The 18,176-nt window shown below is 34.5% G+C and overlaps 2 protein-coding genes across 4 annotated transcripts in view; one reads left to right on the top strand and one right to left on the bottom strand.

The window, feature by feature from the left end:
* Window positions 1–18,176, top strand: part of CFH (complement factor H) — a 210,504-nt gene that overhangs the window by 113,930 nt on the left and 78,398 nt on the right. The window lies entirely within an intron of this gene.
* Window positions 1–18,176, bottom strand: part of KCNT2 (potassium sodium-activated channel subfamily T member 2) — a 115,437-nt gene that overhangs the window by 63,028 nt on the left and 34,233 nt on the right. Inside the window, exons 6-9 of the mRNA XM_065743118.1 lie at window positions 16,971–17,030; window positions 15,876–15,950; window positions 15,364–15,447; window positions 14,676–14,770 (exon numbers count right to left, since the gene is read on the bottom strand). Coding sequence (XP_065599190.1) covers window positions 14,676–14,770; window positions 15,364–15,447; window positions 15,876–15,950; window positions 16,971–17,030 — 314 coding nt within the window. The remainder of the gene's footprint in view (window positions 1–14,675; window positions 14,771–15,363; window positions 15,448–15,875; window positions 15,951–16,970; window positions 17,031–18,176) is intronic.

Here is an 18,176-nt window from a genome sequence, read left to right as displayed (position 1 = left end):
TCTTAAAAAATCGATTTTATTTTTGAAAATTATCTCAGATATTTTTGCAACTCTAATCCCACTTCATCAGATAGTCCAAGTCTTCATATTTTTCGCAAATATTTTCTTTTCAGAGGCAGTTTTCATACAACAATCCTTTTTCAAAGAATCTTCTAGTAGAGATTCAGATAACTTCAATAGGCTTTGAATAAGCTCCCAGCTTCTGTCAGTCTTTATGAATAGTTGGTGAGGTAGGGTTAGAGAACTCTCTTTATGCTGCAATCCCATCATGTTGGAAATGAATTCTGAAATTCTCTTCAGCTGAAAAGGTAATCTATTTCTATTTCAATTCCACCTCCAGCCAAAATGTTGTTGTTTGATGATATTGTTTTTGCTTGTCCATAATGTCCAATTATGAGCATTTTCCCTTACCCAAGGATCTGTATGTCACATGCAGCTAATGGTACAAAAGCTGAACTTATTAAACTAAACTTCCACTAGTATGCCACATGACTTCCAGAAACTGCAGAACAGGATATTTGCTGAATCTGAGTGAAAACCTTTCTACTCCTTTTGCTGCAGTTTGTGGAGCCGCAGTGTAGCAACTCTGATCATTTGGACTTCACAAGTAAGAGTCCCACTGTGGGCAGCATTCAACTCACTGCATTTCCAAAAAAAGCTTTGTGCATACTGCAGTCTGCTGAAGTCCCAAGAATTATCTGTACTTCTGTATGCTTTCAGGCTGCCTCAGCGTTTTGATAGTCAACAAAGGAAACTGTTAATGTCATTGGTAAAGATATTAAAGAGCACTGGCACCATTACTGATCCCTGAGGGACACTGCTTATCACTGATCTCCATGCACACATCGAGCCATTGACTCAATACAATGGGTATCATCTTGCAACCAGCTCTTCATCCATAGAACAGTCCACCTATCAAATCCATATATGTCCAATTTGGAGAGAAAGATACTGTTGGGGACTGTGCCAAATGTCTTACTGGGGTCTATCTAGATTAGATCTATGACTGTGAATTCAAATTCACATTTATTACTTCTAAGGAAATAATAAATAGGTCATGAAATAAACTAGAGTGACTCACTTTTCTACTGAAGCTTTTCCTATTGTCATAGAATTGTTAAAAATGCATTATTTCAGAGTGGTAAGAGTTTAATAAAAATGCCAGGAAAACTGCCCAGCCTAGTAGGAAGTCTGTGACCTGGTTATACTCTCTGCCCTTTGTCAGTAAGTGCGTTGTTGTTATATAACTCAATCACAGTATGATGTTTTTAAATGCTGCTTCCCAGCTTGTGCTCAACAGCTAGGATTATGTTTATGAAAAGTCTGCCTCTGCTGTATGTGTAGATTAAATCCAAAAGCATTCTTATCTCTTTTTTCCAGGAGAAGGTAGGATAGGCTCACATACCATGAATTTTGAGGGACTCCTAAATAATATTAAAAAATAGAGCCTGTTAAATTTTCCAGGATTCAGTGATCACTTTTCAGTCCTTCTTTCATATTTCTATCAACTGTCTTTGCAAAATCATATGAATCTGAGGACAAAATTTCCAAATCTTGAATTTCATTAGTGCTCAGAAAATTTTTAAATGTTACACATGTCACATTTGGCTTTTTATCTTTGTCAAGTGTAGCTGTTTATCTGCAGCAGCAGTCTGTTTGAGCTAGTCAGGAGCCATGGAGGTCAAGCAGGCCATCAAATACACTTTTTACCTTTTGGAATACACATCCAGCATTACTTAAAACAGTGTTATCAAGCACAGTTTCAGAGAAACAAGATTTTGTAGGGTGTCTACAGTTTTCCAGATGTCCCCAGGTAGTGTGTACTGCATCTAAAATTTACAGTGATTACTTCTCACTACTTTTCTAAGCTTTTACTGATTTTTGAACGCTCCCAGATCCAAGTCAAATAGTCTGGGTGAAAACTATCTGGTCTTTGAACTCTAGAAACCGCTAAAAGTCTGTCTCAGCCCTGAAGATGATATTCCTACTTTGCACTGTGTAAAGCTGCTCACTGTGCTTGGTTAGCTTCCGAAAAGAGCACAGGGATTCTTAGTTCTTATTTTGTTTTGGCCTTGTAAATGTCTATATCTCAAACTGTCCTATAGCTATGTTTATTGCATAATTGAGAAACATCTTCTGAATAGACTGCATCAAACTGTTTTTCATTCATATCAAAAATCAAACTTTTCTTTATTGATTCCCTCTGATTAAACATGAGTTGTAGACAGTTCCCTCGCATGGCTGGCACGGCCATGGCATGCTGAAGTTTCATACTGTTTTGGAATCTCTCAAAACAGTAAAATGCTCTTCAAACTTCCATGCACTGTGTGTCATTATCTTACAACTGACACTTGGAGTTATACTCATGCAGTTGATTGTCCTCCAAAACCTCTTCATTAGGCATGAAAATCATCTAAAGCCTTATATTTTGTTAGAGTCAAATGTAAAGAAAAGCTATCTACTTGTGTAGGATTCTTTAAGTAGCTTCTGCTTTTTGTCTCTTTATGATAGTGAAGGAAAGAACTGGTAATAACAGGCAAAATGATTATCAACTTAGACAAATAGGGCATTTCCAAAGGGTGGTCAGAAAGAAATGGCAATGTCCATATTAGGTTTGGTGAAGGCTCCATTCATTCAGAGCCTGTTTCTACTGGGAGCAGTAGCAGATGTTCAATGAAACAATAACCACAGTGTAGAAAGTTCCTCCCACTTAATAATCTGCCTGCACTAAAGAGCTTGTAATAGCAATTCAGTATGTATACCTAGTTACAGACTGTTGTGCTCCAAGAACAGACATTCTCTGATGGAAGGAAGATCAGTTCTGTGTCTGCTCTAGCATAGGTACACTTCATTCTCTTCTTCAGTCCAACACCGATTTTTCTGTAAAAAGCCCGCAGCTCCTGACCTTCGAGTATCCATTTTAATATTTATATGTATTCTGTACTAACCTGTACTGTGCTTTCCTTGTCACACGCTGTTTTCCCTTGTTTCTCAAGGATATTCACTGAGGATCTTTCCTACACTTTCATCCATTTTACATCTTCTTGGTAGGCCCTCGTGTGTTTGTGTTATGAGCACAACACGTTTTTTTCCTACTTTTATCATTTCCACAATCCTGTTACTAAAACAACTGTTTTAGAACGAGCCAAATCACTTTCCTCCAGGTGCAAAATTTTCTTGCTAGTAACATCTTAAGCCAAAATTAATTTGTTGGAAATTTAAAGACAAGCAGTATCTAGAAAGAATGCTATTCCTTGCACTGATTATCTTGCTGAGCAACTCAGACCACTGGTAAATACAAGCAGGAGTGACATAAAATGTGCAAGCAATTCACATCAGAAAAACCTTTTTTTTGTTTAACCCTCCTTAACCACAAGCATGAGGATTGCAGCAGGTGAATGCAGGTGAATTTTCTTCTTTCCAGTTTATATTTCTATAAAATATATATTCTATTGCACAGCTCTACCTAATTTCTGTCAGAAGTCAGTTTTACCTCCAGACGTGGAAAAAACTGAGTTCTGAGTTATTAATATTTTGTTCATAAGTTTTGAATATGCTATTACAGCAAATCCTCACTGTCTGCATTAAGCTCATTTTTTCCCCAGAAACTTTTATTCACGTTTGTTTTCATCACCAATTATCTAAAAGGATCACACAGTATAATGATAATAATGATGGTAATCTTTTCATGGTGCTCTACATGGAGCTCTAAGACTGATATCAGGAAGATGACTTTTCCTGAGCCAGTAAATAGGCTTCTTAAACCACAGGCTAGCTCCCAAACTCTACCTTCTCATTCTAGGTCCTGCAAATCTAGCTTGTAGACTAACAGATCAATTATTCCATATGTCAGTATTTCTGGTACTGCTTTCCCCGGTGAAAATAGGTAACTAGGTATGATTCTTGGTTTCCCTCCTTATATGGGCTCGATAACTAAAGCAAGAAAAACTAGTAATGAAGCATCATTTACTAGAAACAGCTTTTCTTACATTTCCCGTACTTAAAGATTATTTTATTGGGCATCCAATAAAACCAACAGTGGAAAAAAAAAATCTAAAGAAAAATGGTGGAATACATAAGTGCAGAATATCAATAAATAGAAGGCCCAGAATTAAGGCTTGAAACTGATGGAAAATATCTGCTTCCCATGACAACTGCTTGCTGTACCTTATATAATCTGAGAACAAAAGAGAGGTTTGCAGATTTGAAGAGGAGACAGATGGAAGATGATGGAGACAAACTCAAAAACTTTGAGAGGCCCAAATGGGAATCACTATGAAATGCTACAATTATGTAGAACTACAGAGATGTAATTATACAGAGATCTGTTATGCTTCTTCTATTGCACAGTGCTTGTGCTTACAATATGTTCATTATGCAGATGGATAATTATAATCAGATCAATGAAATCCCAGATCCCATAAGGCTACTCTGAAGCACGAGGTGTTACCATTTACTAATCACAAGTATGTTTAATATGGGTTGTTATTAATTCCAAACAAACTGCAGTCTCAAAATACAGTACTTGATTGTACTCGCCATTTAAAGAAAGAGCATCAGTTGTATCAGGATGACCTCACAAGTGAGACAGGGAACTGATTATAGTAGTCAGAAAAATAATACAAGATGAACAATCTTAATACTTGAAAGATGAGGAAGAAGAAAGAACATCACAGTGATTAGCAGAGTGACAGCACACTGTGTAGTTAGTCTCTTTTATGTTCTGTCTGGCATGGTTTTTTTTGACTGCTTAGCCCCTCTGGATTATTCTTACTACACACTCACTACAGCCCTTAGAATCAGACTGCTAATCTAAATAATCAAGATGAACAGCTTTCATTAGCCTTAAAATTGGCTATGTTTTTTTTCTTTTGTAGATCAGGTTATTAGCTTTGTGAACAAAAGAAAACTGAGTGAAAGAATATAGCTGAAGCGTGATTCAGAATAATTCTCCTTGCCATATTTATCCAATTAAAGTAAATGTACATGTATGCTACATATAACTATGCCCACTTTTATTTTGAGCTTCCTAGTATAAAATTGTTTAATTTAATTTGTTTTTGTTGCTTCATCACTGATGATAACTTGAAAAATATGGCTGAATGTAATTTGTTTATACTAACACTGTAGATTGATATACTGTAAACTGATAGATATCCTAACAGTGTAAAAAGACAACTCAAAAATTTATTGGAATTTTTTGAAGATTTTATTCTTGAACTGTAGAGCCTAAGCAAAGCAGTAGAGTATGTGCAATTATAGGAGACTGCAATGCATTAGATGCATTTAAATTACCTTACCCCTTATGTGAACTGTTCCTTTTTTTAATACATTAGTAAACATATTGTTTTGCTGTGGAATGTAATTAGGTATAATACACTGTGCCCAAAGGAACTGACAATTTGATTTCATGCCTGTTGTTAAGTATCCAGTCTGCAAATTCAACCCACAGTTTGTACCTCAGTGTTTACTAAATGAATACCAAGTCTTATTTCCTCCCTATTGCGGTGACTCATGCGCTTCCACTATAAGGTATGGCGTGTGTGTATATGTATATATAAATATATATTTTGCATATGTTGCAGAAATATATACGACTTTTACAAACATAAAACATATAGGTGTATTTTTGCAGAGAAGGAGAGCGTGAATCCAACTTTATGCTTGTATTTGAGTTCCCTTAGAAGTATAGAGTTTCTTGATGTTGGAGTTGATCTTACGGGTCTTTTCCAACATAAATGTTTTATTAGGATTGAAAACTTGATATAATTTAATATTTTTAACTTTTTGACAGATCTCTGTATTCTATTGAAATCTTTCGTGGATTCCCACAAGCAAATATTAGAGGTTATTTTTAAATACGACATTTTCATAATGAATCATAGATTTAATTGGTTACTTGCTTTATTTGAGATCAGTAAATAATTTTTTCCTGTGACAACTCTGGGGAATGGGAACTCTTTAGCCAAAGGAAGGAATGTCATGCATTGGTGGTCTAGAGGAATTCACGGATATTTAACTTAAGTTTATTATCTAAATGTCATAGTATGTCTGCATGACTGCTTACCCATCTAGTCTTCATCTGTTTGAAAAATGTCTGGCTATGCATCATACTAATTCCTTATTACCAAATACACAGGAGCAAAATGACAATTCTTTCTTTTACAAATGACAGTTCTAAATGCATGAAAATCCACCTTCTTTTAAGATCATCTCACATTGCAATTCTTGCTCTGCCAGTGTCTCTGAGACATCCTTTCAATATTCAGTAAACTTATGCCTAATGTGATTGAGGAAATTCCCAGTGGTTGGTTCCAGCTTTTGTTTTGGTCCACGGCCAAATTAGCAGTGACATCTTTATTAACTCTTCACTTTCTGATTTCAGATACATTAATTATGCTAAAGTCCACACTCTCAAAATACATTTGGAATACGTAGAAGACAACAAAAGTGATCAAATCACAACGTATTGCTACTGTTCATCAGTAACTAGATTAATGAGCTCTAATAATACAGTTAAATGTGTTAGCATAAACCAACACAAACATGAAATCCTAGTAATGTAAAATAGTTTGTCAGTCTAATGAATCAGTCATTGAAATATAAGCATACATATATTTAACTCTGCATGATAATGAAAACTTCATTTTTGAGCCAGGAATAGTGAGTGATGATGGGCTGATGCCAGGCAATGAATTTAAATAGTGAAGTAACATTCTCAACCTAATTAGTCATCTACTGCTACATGGCATTCTATTTGCCCATGTCTACAATGATAAAGCACTGTCAAAGACAGCAATTGAATATTAGGCTTCTCTTTTGATTGTAAAGATGAAAAAAACGACGTGGTATGTAGTGAAAATGGTAGAAGACAAGTTTTAACATTTTGTTAAATTCATCCTTTCAGAGAAATGTAACCTTGGTTTGTTTTCTTTTGTTTTTTGAAGTCATCCCCAAACCAAAGAAAAACCTAACATTTGGTTTTGTTTTGTTTCTTAACCAGTGTGATGATGAAGTATTTCACAATGTGCAAACTCTGGTTGTATTCCAGATCTACGTTCATTCTAGCATTTTATTTTACCAAATTTATTCTTGTCATCCCTATTTTGAAGAGAATATGCATATTTTACATATGTAACATTTATGTTTTCACACAAGGTATCTGCTTGTAAGTCTATGATTCAGAAGCAGGTGTGTGTGTGTGCGTGTGTATTTATTTGAAAGCTTACCAAAGAAGACAAATTCCTGTGATTTTCATGGCTTCGTATGCTTTTGAGTACACTTTTCTATCTCCTCATGCCTCCCTGTGAGAGTTCTATGCCCGCCTTTATCTAAATTCCGTTTGGAACTAATTTTCAGGCTAATAAATATCTGCAACCTGTGCTACAAATCAGCAAATCTTTGATGGTAACTTGAATATCACAGACACCTGAAAACTCTACTCATCTTCCAGGCTACAGCAAAACAGCAATTTCCCAATCACACTGTTTACTTCTTTAAGGCAGTATTTATCTACATTAAAAAAAAATAAAATTCACGGATCTGTTTTTGACACTTCATTTTAAAGGAGTTTTGTGAAGAGCAGCTTTCTGAGCTACCATTTATTCCTTCTGATTATTTTTTTTTATTTTCTAGAGAATAGATCACTACAAATGGTATCTTTCACACTCAAAAGATAATACAGATGGCATTCTGTGACTTTGTTCCACAGACCACATTAAATAGGTTTGTCAGATTATTTTCTATTTCACTGGTCTGCAACTAGTTTTAAACGTTCCATTACATCTGTTGCGTCAAGAATTTGCTGCATGTAGCTTGGGAAAGATGCTGACCTAATTATTTTAGAAATAACTATGTAGAAAGATCTAAAAAGATTAACAAAGGAAATATTATGTCACTACCAAATTAGTAACTAAAATAGCATGAAAATCACTGTATAATTATGTGAGTTGCCATAGAAACCATGTTTGATGGGTAGCCAAAAAGACTTCTGATTGGGCTTCTATAGTTCTGCTCTGTCTATAATAAACATCGTTTCTTTTCTTCCTTCTGTAAACAACTTGCCACTTCTTCAGTAGCATGTCTGCATCCTATACTCTTTAAGCAGCCCTCTTGAACAGTTTTGATCACCCATATGCTTTTTTTTTAAATCTGAACTCATTAACTAAAATACACAAAAATCTTTGCAAAAATAAATGCCACATTACCATCCAAAGGAAAAAAAAAGAATACATTTATATATGATATTTCTGTATTGTCCAGTGCAATGGCTGCAATAAAAATAAGCAAGGGCATTAATCCAGGATTTTGTTATTATTAATACTTTTCTCAGCATATTTTTTTCATTGATTTTTCTCATTCAGCTTCTTTCTTAAAGGCTTTGCCTTTGAAGTACTGATAGTAATGACATAAGCAAACACTCCCCATTGCTAGCAAATATGAGACATGGCCCATTCAAGAAAACCCTATTCCATTATTAACAATAGGATTTTCATTTAAATAATCTATTCATGGCAATATTGTGTTTTCATAAGCAAACTTCACTAAAACTAACTCAGTAATTAAAAAAAAAAAACAACATAGAATTTGTATGTATTTCTGGCAACTGCAGAGTTTCAACTGGAGGGAAAAAAAAATTAATTCAGCTAATGATCTGAAAAATATGAGAAAAATTATCTTTAAATAACCTGTTTTCTACACAACAGCTTAAATTTACGCTGTATCACAAATCAGCATTTTCAGTGAAAATTCAAACCTGAGAAAATAACTATTGCTAACATATGGACTATTGAACACTGGGACATTTTGTCGTTTTGTTTTCCTTCAAGGATGTAAAAATGACAAAATTCCTTGCTATAAATTTTTCACTTGAAATGCTGTCTCTGCCTAAATCTCTTCCCTTTTGCCTCTCATTTCTGTCATAAGGAAGCCGAGTACTGGCTCTGCTGAAAGCTCAGTGGTTAGCCTACAGCTAAAAATGTGCTGATTCACATTTAGTTTTAATAAACTCTCCCAGCTAGCTCTTGACCTGACACTATCCCATCAGAAGTAGCTGAAAACAACATACATCTATTGGTTAGTGGGCTTGTCTGACTCCCTTAATGAGATATTGAAGAAACAGTTCAGGAGTATAAGTAAATACCCCCTGCCATATTCTTAATGACATCCATTCGAGATTCAAGGCAGAAATTTTCTCAGTTCTGAGACAACAGTGAAATCAGTAATTTGTTTTACTTCTTAAATGTTACTATTTTAACTACGTAATACTTATTTATGGGTTATTTCTAATAGGAGAAGTTATTGTTCAGATATGCCCGCTGTTCTTTTTTCCTGTTCTTCGAATGACATGTAATATTGTTACAGCATTAATGGCATCCAGATCTGATCTTGGGAACACTTGGTCATTGTAAACGCATAGAAATCTGACAGAGTCACACTGAAAACAATGAGACTAATTACTGTTCTCCTGCCAGAAACTGGGCCCATCTCTGAATTCCTTAGGTTCTTCTGCTAAAGTGTAATTAACACTATGCTTGTAAATACATTTCTCTCCTACTGAAGTCGATGAAAATTATTGTAGTAGTTGAATAAGTTATTTTGTATTATTTAAAGATACTTAAGTCTTCCAGTTAATATTCTCTAACACTTATAAGTATTTAAGGCTTATAATACTTATAAGTCTTAAATATTGCAACTTCTATTTAGTCTTTAAGATCTTGACAGTTAATGGCCTTTATCATTTGAGAATCATTGGATTTGATGCAACTAAATGACACAATTGCAGTTCAATTTTGTGCTATTTTTGAATGCAAATCATCTCTCCAAATCATAAATATATTGAATCTAAGCACTGGTGTGATGTACAACAAAACATAACAGCATTATAAAAGGATTGTAGATAGTATAAACATGTATTATTCTACATTATATAATCCACTAACACTCTCTGGGTTCAACCTACTTAATGCTTGGCATCCTTCTTGGAGACGTGCCATTGTAGGCTCCTGCTGTAATCAATACAGAAGGGCAGAGGAGCACAGTGATTTAGTTAAATTCAGATCTGTACTGCACTCTGAGGTGGCTGTCTCTCTTACTGATAATAAAAGAAACTGAAGCATTGAATTGAGATGTCTTATTTTCTCTAACATTATATGAAATTATTTCATTAATCTCTCTCTATTTACTTATTTATTTATTTATTCTTATTTCCCCTCCTTTAACACAGTGTTCCAATCTGAAAATTTGTCTTGGTTGGACAAGGTTGTTGTCGGGATTTGTTTTCACAAATTTTTTTCTGCTGTTTCCTCCAGATGATATTTTTAAATTGTCATTGAGGCTACAGAATTGGTATAATACAGATATTCTGTAAGTCAGTTTGTGGATGCATCCTAATTTTCTGGTGTTGAAAGTACTGATGGATAGGCAATATTGAGATTTTCCTCAGTGAGCTTTCAAAGAAGGCACATGCAAAGTTCATGCAGTCCTCTTGCATTCTAGTCTCATTTGTAGCCAGCTTTTTACAAGCTCATCATTCCACGCTACTGATACATGACTAACATTGATTTAAAAATCAGTGTCTCAATAGGTGATTCACTGTGTCGTAGATGCTTGTAATAGTCATTCGCTGTTATTTGTCTTACTGTAGAGTTTACAGAAGTAATTAGTACTCTATCTGGCAAGCAAATGCAAACATCCATTAGCTAAGTGACAAAATATATACTTTGACTAGGTCTGTAAGTTTCACTAAAACTCTATCAGCAGTAATTGCTGAGCAGTGTCATAAAGGAGATCACTTCTTTTAGTACATGCATAATTGGGTGGGAAAACACTGAGGTAATTTAAGGAAATAAATTACTGACAGTCTAACTAGAAGAAGAGAGAAAAAAAATCACGTAGTAAACTAAATTGCAGATACATGGAGTTATGCTTATGAAATGACTGATCTGCAAATGATTGCTACCCTCAGATCCATAAACATTATCATTAAAAAAAAAAACCAACAAAGAATACAGTATATCACATACGTGGTTACTCTTTGTTCTGTGACAACGTTCAAAATTGCCAAACATATGCAAAAATATACCAAAGCCCCTGATAATTTTAAGTTGAAAGGATAACATATAATGACTTCCTAAAAATTGTAAGATTAGACAATTGACTGTAAACATATTAAAGTTTTATGCTTTTATCTGAAGTTTATACTTGAATTGTAAGACAGGTTGGGATGTGTCTACTTTTGTTACTACCACTTAAAAAACTGCTGAGGAAATGCAACTGATGTTTGTACTGATGATGCATGGGGCAAACTTGAATTCCTTTTCTGTGATGTTTCTGTTTTTGTGTAAGTACAGTTATTTTGAAAGCACATATACACATAGTAGCAAAGTTGATGAGGAAGATGTTTTCTATAAATATTTCTGTTTTATATCAGTATACATAATGCAGAACTCTCCAGCTAGTCTGTAATGCAAATTTCTGTTGAGAAAAATGATCAAATGAAATGCTACTGTCTGCGCACTAGAAGAACAAGTGAAAATGTACGGGTGTTAGATACAAATAATCCTCTCCCTCTGTTGTAAAGCAGGGCAAGGTCAGGAGGTCCAGCCAGCTCCTTCGACAGGGCTCTGGGTGTGCTGAGGCATTTCTAAATGACTGGAGACTGAATGCATCTTCCGCATGTAAGAAAGTGTAATTTCAGTTCTGATACGTGGCAGGGAAGAGAATGTTGCTGCTTACCAAACTTGTATATATACAAAGATGAGTCATAAGTAACCTCTGAAAAATATCTTATTCTGTAAACATTGATGCTCTCAGAAAGGAGAGTATATGTATGTGTGTGCATACATTCTACAGTAAAATTGTACTTTCAGAATTATCTGTGAAAACATATCAGCTCCAATAGACTTGTTCACATCCATCTATTTTCTACCTATTGTAGAATAGTTGCTATACAAGAAAGTAAAGAAAGTAACTCTTTCCCCAGGCACCGGGAAAAAAATGTACTTTTAAATAGATTAAAATGTATTCAAACCCTCAAAAACAAAATTAAGGGACACATCTTTTAAATACTGACTGATTACTGGATAGTACTTATGTTTCAGTATTAATTTGTTTTAAGATTTCTCATAGAAAAGACGATCACAAGACTTACTAAAGCATTCAGCCTCTGTTGAAGCAGTAAGAAAGCACTTTTTCTACACTTCCTCAGTGTGCCATTGTAACCAAGAAGGTAAAAATAAATAGAATGTGGAGAGTTTCTGGTCTTTGTTACATCAGGGACACCTTATAAAATGGTGTAATTCCTAAATGAAGTTATATGCCTCCTTTTCTTGTGTCTGCTAAAAAAAGCATGGTTTTGAACAGAAACCTGTGTTGCAAAATTATCTAGACTTCAGTAATGCTGAGAAGCCAATGTTCCTACTGAAGCAGATGGTAAAAGCAAGTCTGTCAGCCAGCACCACAGGGATGTAGTGTTACAGTTTAATTCATACAGTGCCTCGAAACCATTCTTTCATTAACTATTCTGCATTACTGTAGCTCTACTATTTCACGAACTAAGGTAGTATCTCTAAATGTCACCAAAATGTGTTCATTCATTGAGCTGCTAGCTCAAAACAGTTCTTTTTGCGTTGTGATATACTGCATGTATAGATTAGACTGTTTCTAGTTCTGCGTGTTAGAGGAGGAATGCAGTCACTAAGTTACAACTTACTGTTGTAAAAAGTATGAGAGAACAGCTTGAGGAAAGCCATCCTCAAATAGGCATAATCCAGAAAGAGCCTTTGTTCCTCTTTCAGCATGAAAAACTCATGTAATTTCTAAAAGATATGTTCTGTAAAGTGATGTGAAGTGAAACACTGCCTCATATTCACAACAGATAGTCAAAATCAATATCTTCTATTATGTTATGCTTCTAGAGAACTACTCTGTAATATAAGGTCATACACAGACAGGTAAAAATAGCATAAAATACCATTATGTGTGTTCATGTAAGTAACAGTAACAACTATCTAAACAGCATCTGGTCTTAGGCATGCTGTAGATGCTTGAATATCTATTTTTGGTCATTCCAAAAGCACTTAATTTCCTTAGTTATCTCATTAACGGGTGTTTTCATGCTATTTAGCTTAATTTGAAGTCTAGCAGGGTCAATACTAGGTCACCATACAGTAATCTATAACAAGTTGGTATCTATGATTGTTGAGACCCAATGTTCATACAGCAGGTGAGCTTGCCATTTTCTGCAGGTTTTACTGTCAGTTGTCAAAATGCCTGGTACTGAGCATGTTGTTGATTTAGCTGCATTCACTATATCCTATTAAGCAGAGATGATCACAGTATGTTCTCAGGAAACATTATTGTTACTAGCTTACTAGAACTGGCAGTATTTGTCATGGAATTCTGTGGCCACAAGACAAAGGGTCATTCATTTAACCAATGACTAGAACAAAAAACCATCTTCTTCAGTAAAGGGTAGAGGACTAAAAAGGTGTTATTTTACACTAACAAAAGTGTTAAGGTAGAATCTAACAGTGGCTATCAAGAACATTCCAGAGAAATGAAATAAGTAAAAATCAAATCACTTTCTCCAAAATGAGAAGACCAGACTTTATCAGTGTGCTAACCCAAAGACACCCTGTCTGGTGAAATTTCATTGAGGGGTTGTTAACCCTTTCCACAAAGATTCATCTCTGTTCACTGCTCACTTGCATAAAACACATATTCTTCCAACTCTTACTTAATCTTACACTCAGATAGTACTGCTGAGAAATTTGTTTACTAAGTAACCTACCAAGTTACGTTACCACCTCTATCTTTGTGTGTGAACATAGGTATGTCCTTACTCAGTAATATCAAAGATTCATGCAGTGTAGTATTCATCTCCAGCTCTGTTCAACTGTAGATGTATAGATCATAGTATAAAACTATGACAATAAAGTAGTATTTCCTATGAGCCTTTTTCTAGGTGCCAATAACCTGCAACTCTTTAGTTTCAGGAACTTAATGGGTTTTTATTTAATACCCTCAAAATACTTTTCTCTATATTTCCAGAACCTCTATCAATTTAAAAGTTTTTGAGATTGTGCAGCAAAAAGTTCCTCAGAGTATCACATTCTGGTTGTTTGAACCTACCATCCAGTGCTTTCTGTAATTTGGAGTAAGAATATTTACTTTCCGTAGGTAAGATTATTACTAGCTTCTCCCTTTCTACCTTATGACAGGACTGGGTAATCTGAGTGATAAGGCTGACATTTTTTTGCATTATTCTGTCTGACTGTCCTGTGAGATTAATGTTACCTTAGTCTGGGTATTTCTGTTGGTACTTTTCAAATTTGAATGACTTTTCCACTGAGGCTGCAATTTTAGTATTTATGTAATTTTTCCCCATCTATTTCTTTTATGTGTTTGCATAATATGTGTTTCCTTCCTTAGAGTGAGAATGAGATCCTCTCCCATGCATGCACATTCAGTTTCCAAACCAGGTATATCAGGGTTCCAGTAGTACTCAGTGCTATTTGCATTGCAAGTACATTATTTAAAATATAAAATATAAATAAATAAATAAATAAAAATAATTTCAATGCATGATTTCCACAATGCCTATTTAATCACCATGTACTGAAGTGAGAAAAGTCAATACAGATAATAGAAACAGAAGGACTTTGGTCACTTACCAAGTGAAGATGAGACACAGTAAGGTGGATATTAAAATGAGGACTTGGTTAAACATTGCAGACTGTGTACGTTGGATGGCTCTATGAAGATCATTCTACATTAATGGAAAATAGCTGTTATTTTTGGCTCTGAATTAATGAAGTGCAGGCTGATTCTATAGAGGAGTTACACAGAATCCTAATAAAATTCACTCATTCCAATCCACTTAAAATTTGCTGATCACATGGAAGGATGCAGAAGAGCCAGCTGTGATTCAGTGATTATTTAACTAGTTCTTTGTTCATCCTGGCACAATTCTGATACTGCTGCAAGCTGCCTTACGATTTATCTGTTCGTATCAAGCTTACAAATTACAGGCTGCAAGGACTAATTAAGGCACAGCAGTTGAGTTCCCTGTAATTGTATGTGAATGCATAAGTAACTAAAGAACTAGCCATTCTAACTTTCCCTCCTTATGGGCACTGGAACAATTTATACTAATTTGAGATTTCACTTTACGTAATTTTTTTTCTAATTGTGATGTGGAAAGCAGCATTAGTAATGCTTTACTATTTGCATAATATAATTACAGATCTGGTTAGCTTGCTAGACAAGTTGGACAGAGGACTGCAATGCCAAAATCCCACTTAAGGTCATACATTAAAAAATTAGAAATTACAGATTAGTGTTTGTCTTTGTTATACTTACAATCATATTCTCCAAAGCATGCTTTGCTAGCCAACAGTTTAAAAATACAGGAATAAACAGGTTTCTTAGGACTGGCCAGAAAATCTGAAGGAAAAATTAACAAATTCATTAGAAGTTTTCAAGAAAATTGCAGCAACAAAGTATTCTATGTGTTTCTTTGTACAACTTTAAATAGTATTTTATGAACTACGTGTAAGACAAAAGGATAAAATATAGTCTATTTTCAAGGCAGACAATAGAGATTCTTAGATTTTTATGTATGACTGTTTTATTTTATTGCATGTGCTGTAATTTGAATTAGAGATCTATTGGCTGTTGAGGGTTTTTTGCTTCTTTTTGGGAAAAAGTGGTACCCATTGTTTGGTTTAAGTAAAAATCTGCCTTGCTGTTGTTGGTTAATTTCAGCTCCCACAGGCACGATTCTTTCCTCCACACAAAACTCACTTTCACTTCAGTAAGGGGTATCTGTGCCAATATAAAGGTGTCATATGTATTAATTCAAATAGGTTTACCGTAATGATGAAAGGGACAGCATTTATAATTTCCAGGAGGAAGGGTATTCGCAGAATTTGTTCCCAGATATTTCCCTTAAAAAAAAAAAAAAAAAAAAAAGCATGCGTCAGCAGGCTTACCTCTGCATCTTACCCATGTATGTGATATTCAAATGCCACACTCAGAGTCTCTCTTAGTAACTGAATTTGAGGAATAGTTTGTTTTACAGATTCAACCGTGCATGTAAAATGTGAATATCGAATATAGGCTATTCTGAACATGCTATTTTTCTTACTGTTTACCATAATCAACTTCACAGGTCTAATTTTTAAATCTGTATTTTTACTGCAGCATTTCCCTGCATCCACACGACCACATATTTCCTTACCATAACCTAGTTAGTAAGACAGCTAAGAATGAAAAATTCTAATTGCATTAACTAGTCAACTCATTTTGTCAGCTAATGAAGAGCTTCATTAAATTACATTTCTAATTTTTTCAAAGAGTAATACGTTTCTGTTTCCTCCTATTGCATTTTTAGGTACCTTGGAATCCTACATAGAGATCATTTGTTTATTACTGTTCTTCCAAGTTTGCCAGTACAGCATCATGATATTTTCAGTTGCATTCATAAATGAACATTTCCTGTTAAAAGAACCATCTGATATAGTAACTGAAAATTAAACACAATCTGCATTGTGAGTAACATTCTTTTTCTATTTCTAATATTGCCCTTTTATATCTGGATGCCATTGTATGTACAGGCAGGGATTATTGTTTTCTACGTAATCATAATTGGTGGGAGTTAGACACACTTGAATAATCTGTAATATTTTGTCTGATAACCAGCCCTGTAAAGAGAGCTGAAATTGTGAGACTGTAAGCCAGATTTTTATTGGCAGAATAAGAAAATGAAAATAATCTATTGTTAGAATGTGTACTAATAGTATCAGAAGGAATATTCAAGAACACTGACACTTCCTTAGCATCTGTCTTGTTAGGAGCTGCATCTCAGAAGAGGAACACTGGAGATGCTGTACTGACTTGAAAAAGGCAGCACGTGCTATAGCTCTGGATACAGTGGAGATACAAGTCAGGCAACTAAAAGAACTTACCTTGTAGCTAAGATAACTCAGCAATAGTGTTTCAAAGAGACTTATTAAAGCCACTGAAACCTTAAGTGAAGAAAAAAATATGTACATTAACACCATTTTCTAAAGAATATCATGTAAAACATCATGTTGAAAAGGAAATGCTAAGAAGATTTTCCCCGCATCTTCTGAATTCATCTCAGCTAATGGCATTTAGCATGAAACTTAAATACTGTTGTTTTTCTGACTAAAGCACAGCCTGTGACTTTTGAGTACCATTGGTCCTGCAGACAGATCACACCAGAGAGCCTGCAGTGTGGCTTTTCCACAAAAATTCAGCCATTCTGTTGCTCAAGTTTCAGTTGTCTATTCATGAAAACTACCAAGATCTTCTTGCTAGATAGAGATAGGAAACAGCAGAAGCAAATAACAGAAGCTAGACAATTCTTTACTTCTCCACAAAGATGTAAAAATGTGTAGGAAAATAATAATCTTTCTTACTGTGTATAAAATTTACTATTGTGAATGCATTTATATATATACATACATACATATATACAGGCACATGTATAAATTCCAATGTTTATTAAATAAAATTATTAGAATAAGTCTCTAATTGTAACTAATTAAATCTCATGGTACTTTTGAAGTCAGTTGAATAAAGCAATGTGAATCTCTATGTCAAACTTTATTCAAAATGTGTATATTTTAAGCAAGTAATTGAAAGGTATTTTCATTAAGGTCTTCTTTGCTTACTAAAATGGAGTATTGTCCTGTAACAGCGTAGTACTAAGCATGGTCAAAAATGAAATGGTACTTCAGAAGCTGATTGAATTCTTAGTGGAAAAAACAATACCCTTCATAGGGAGAATTCCCACAGACGATTTCAAAGTGTTGGAGAAAGTGCAAAGAATGGGAAATAAACCATGAATTAATTTTTAATAACTGCTAGCTCAATTTTAAGAGACATTAAGTACTCTGAAAGTTAGCTGGTTATTTAGATTTCCATTAAAAGCAATGAAGTAGATTTATCTACGTTAAAGAAAAAAAAATCCAACAAAAAAGTCAAAAGTCTAGAAGACCAAAATATTAAATTGCAATAGTACAGATTAAATACACAAATCTGCTTCACTTTGCATTGTAACTCTTAGGCGGTTTTTTGTTGTTTTTTTTTCTTTCTCAAATGTGAATTAAGCAATGAATTCTGAAATGTTCCTTCAAGGTTAACAA

The sequence above is a fragment of the Cyrtonyx montezumae genome, unplaced genomic scaffold (genome assembly GCF_038088225.1).
Source record: "Cyrtonyx montezumae isolate F1298 unplaced genomic scaffold, pur_monq_1.0 scaffold_1, whole genome shotgun sequence".
Classification (NCBI taxonomy): Eukaryota; Metazoa; Chordata; class Aves; order Galliformes; family Odontophoridae; genus Cyrtonyx; species Cyrtonyx montezumae.
This window is presented reverse-complemented; position numbering and strand designations above follow the sequence as displayed.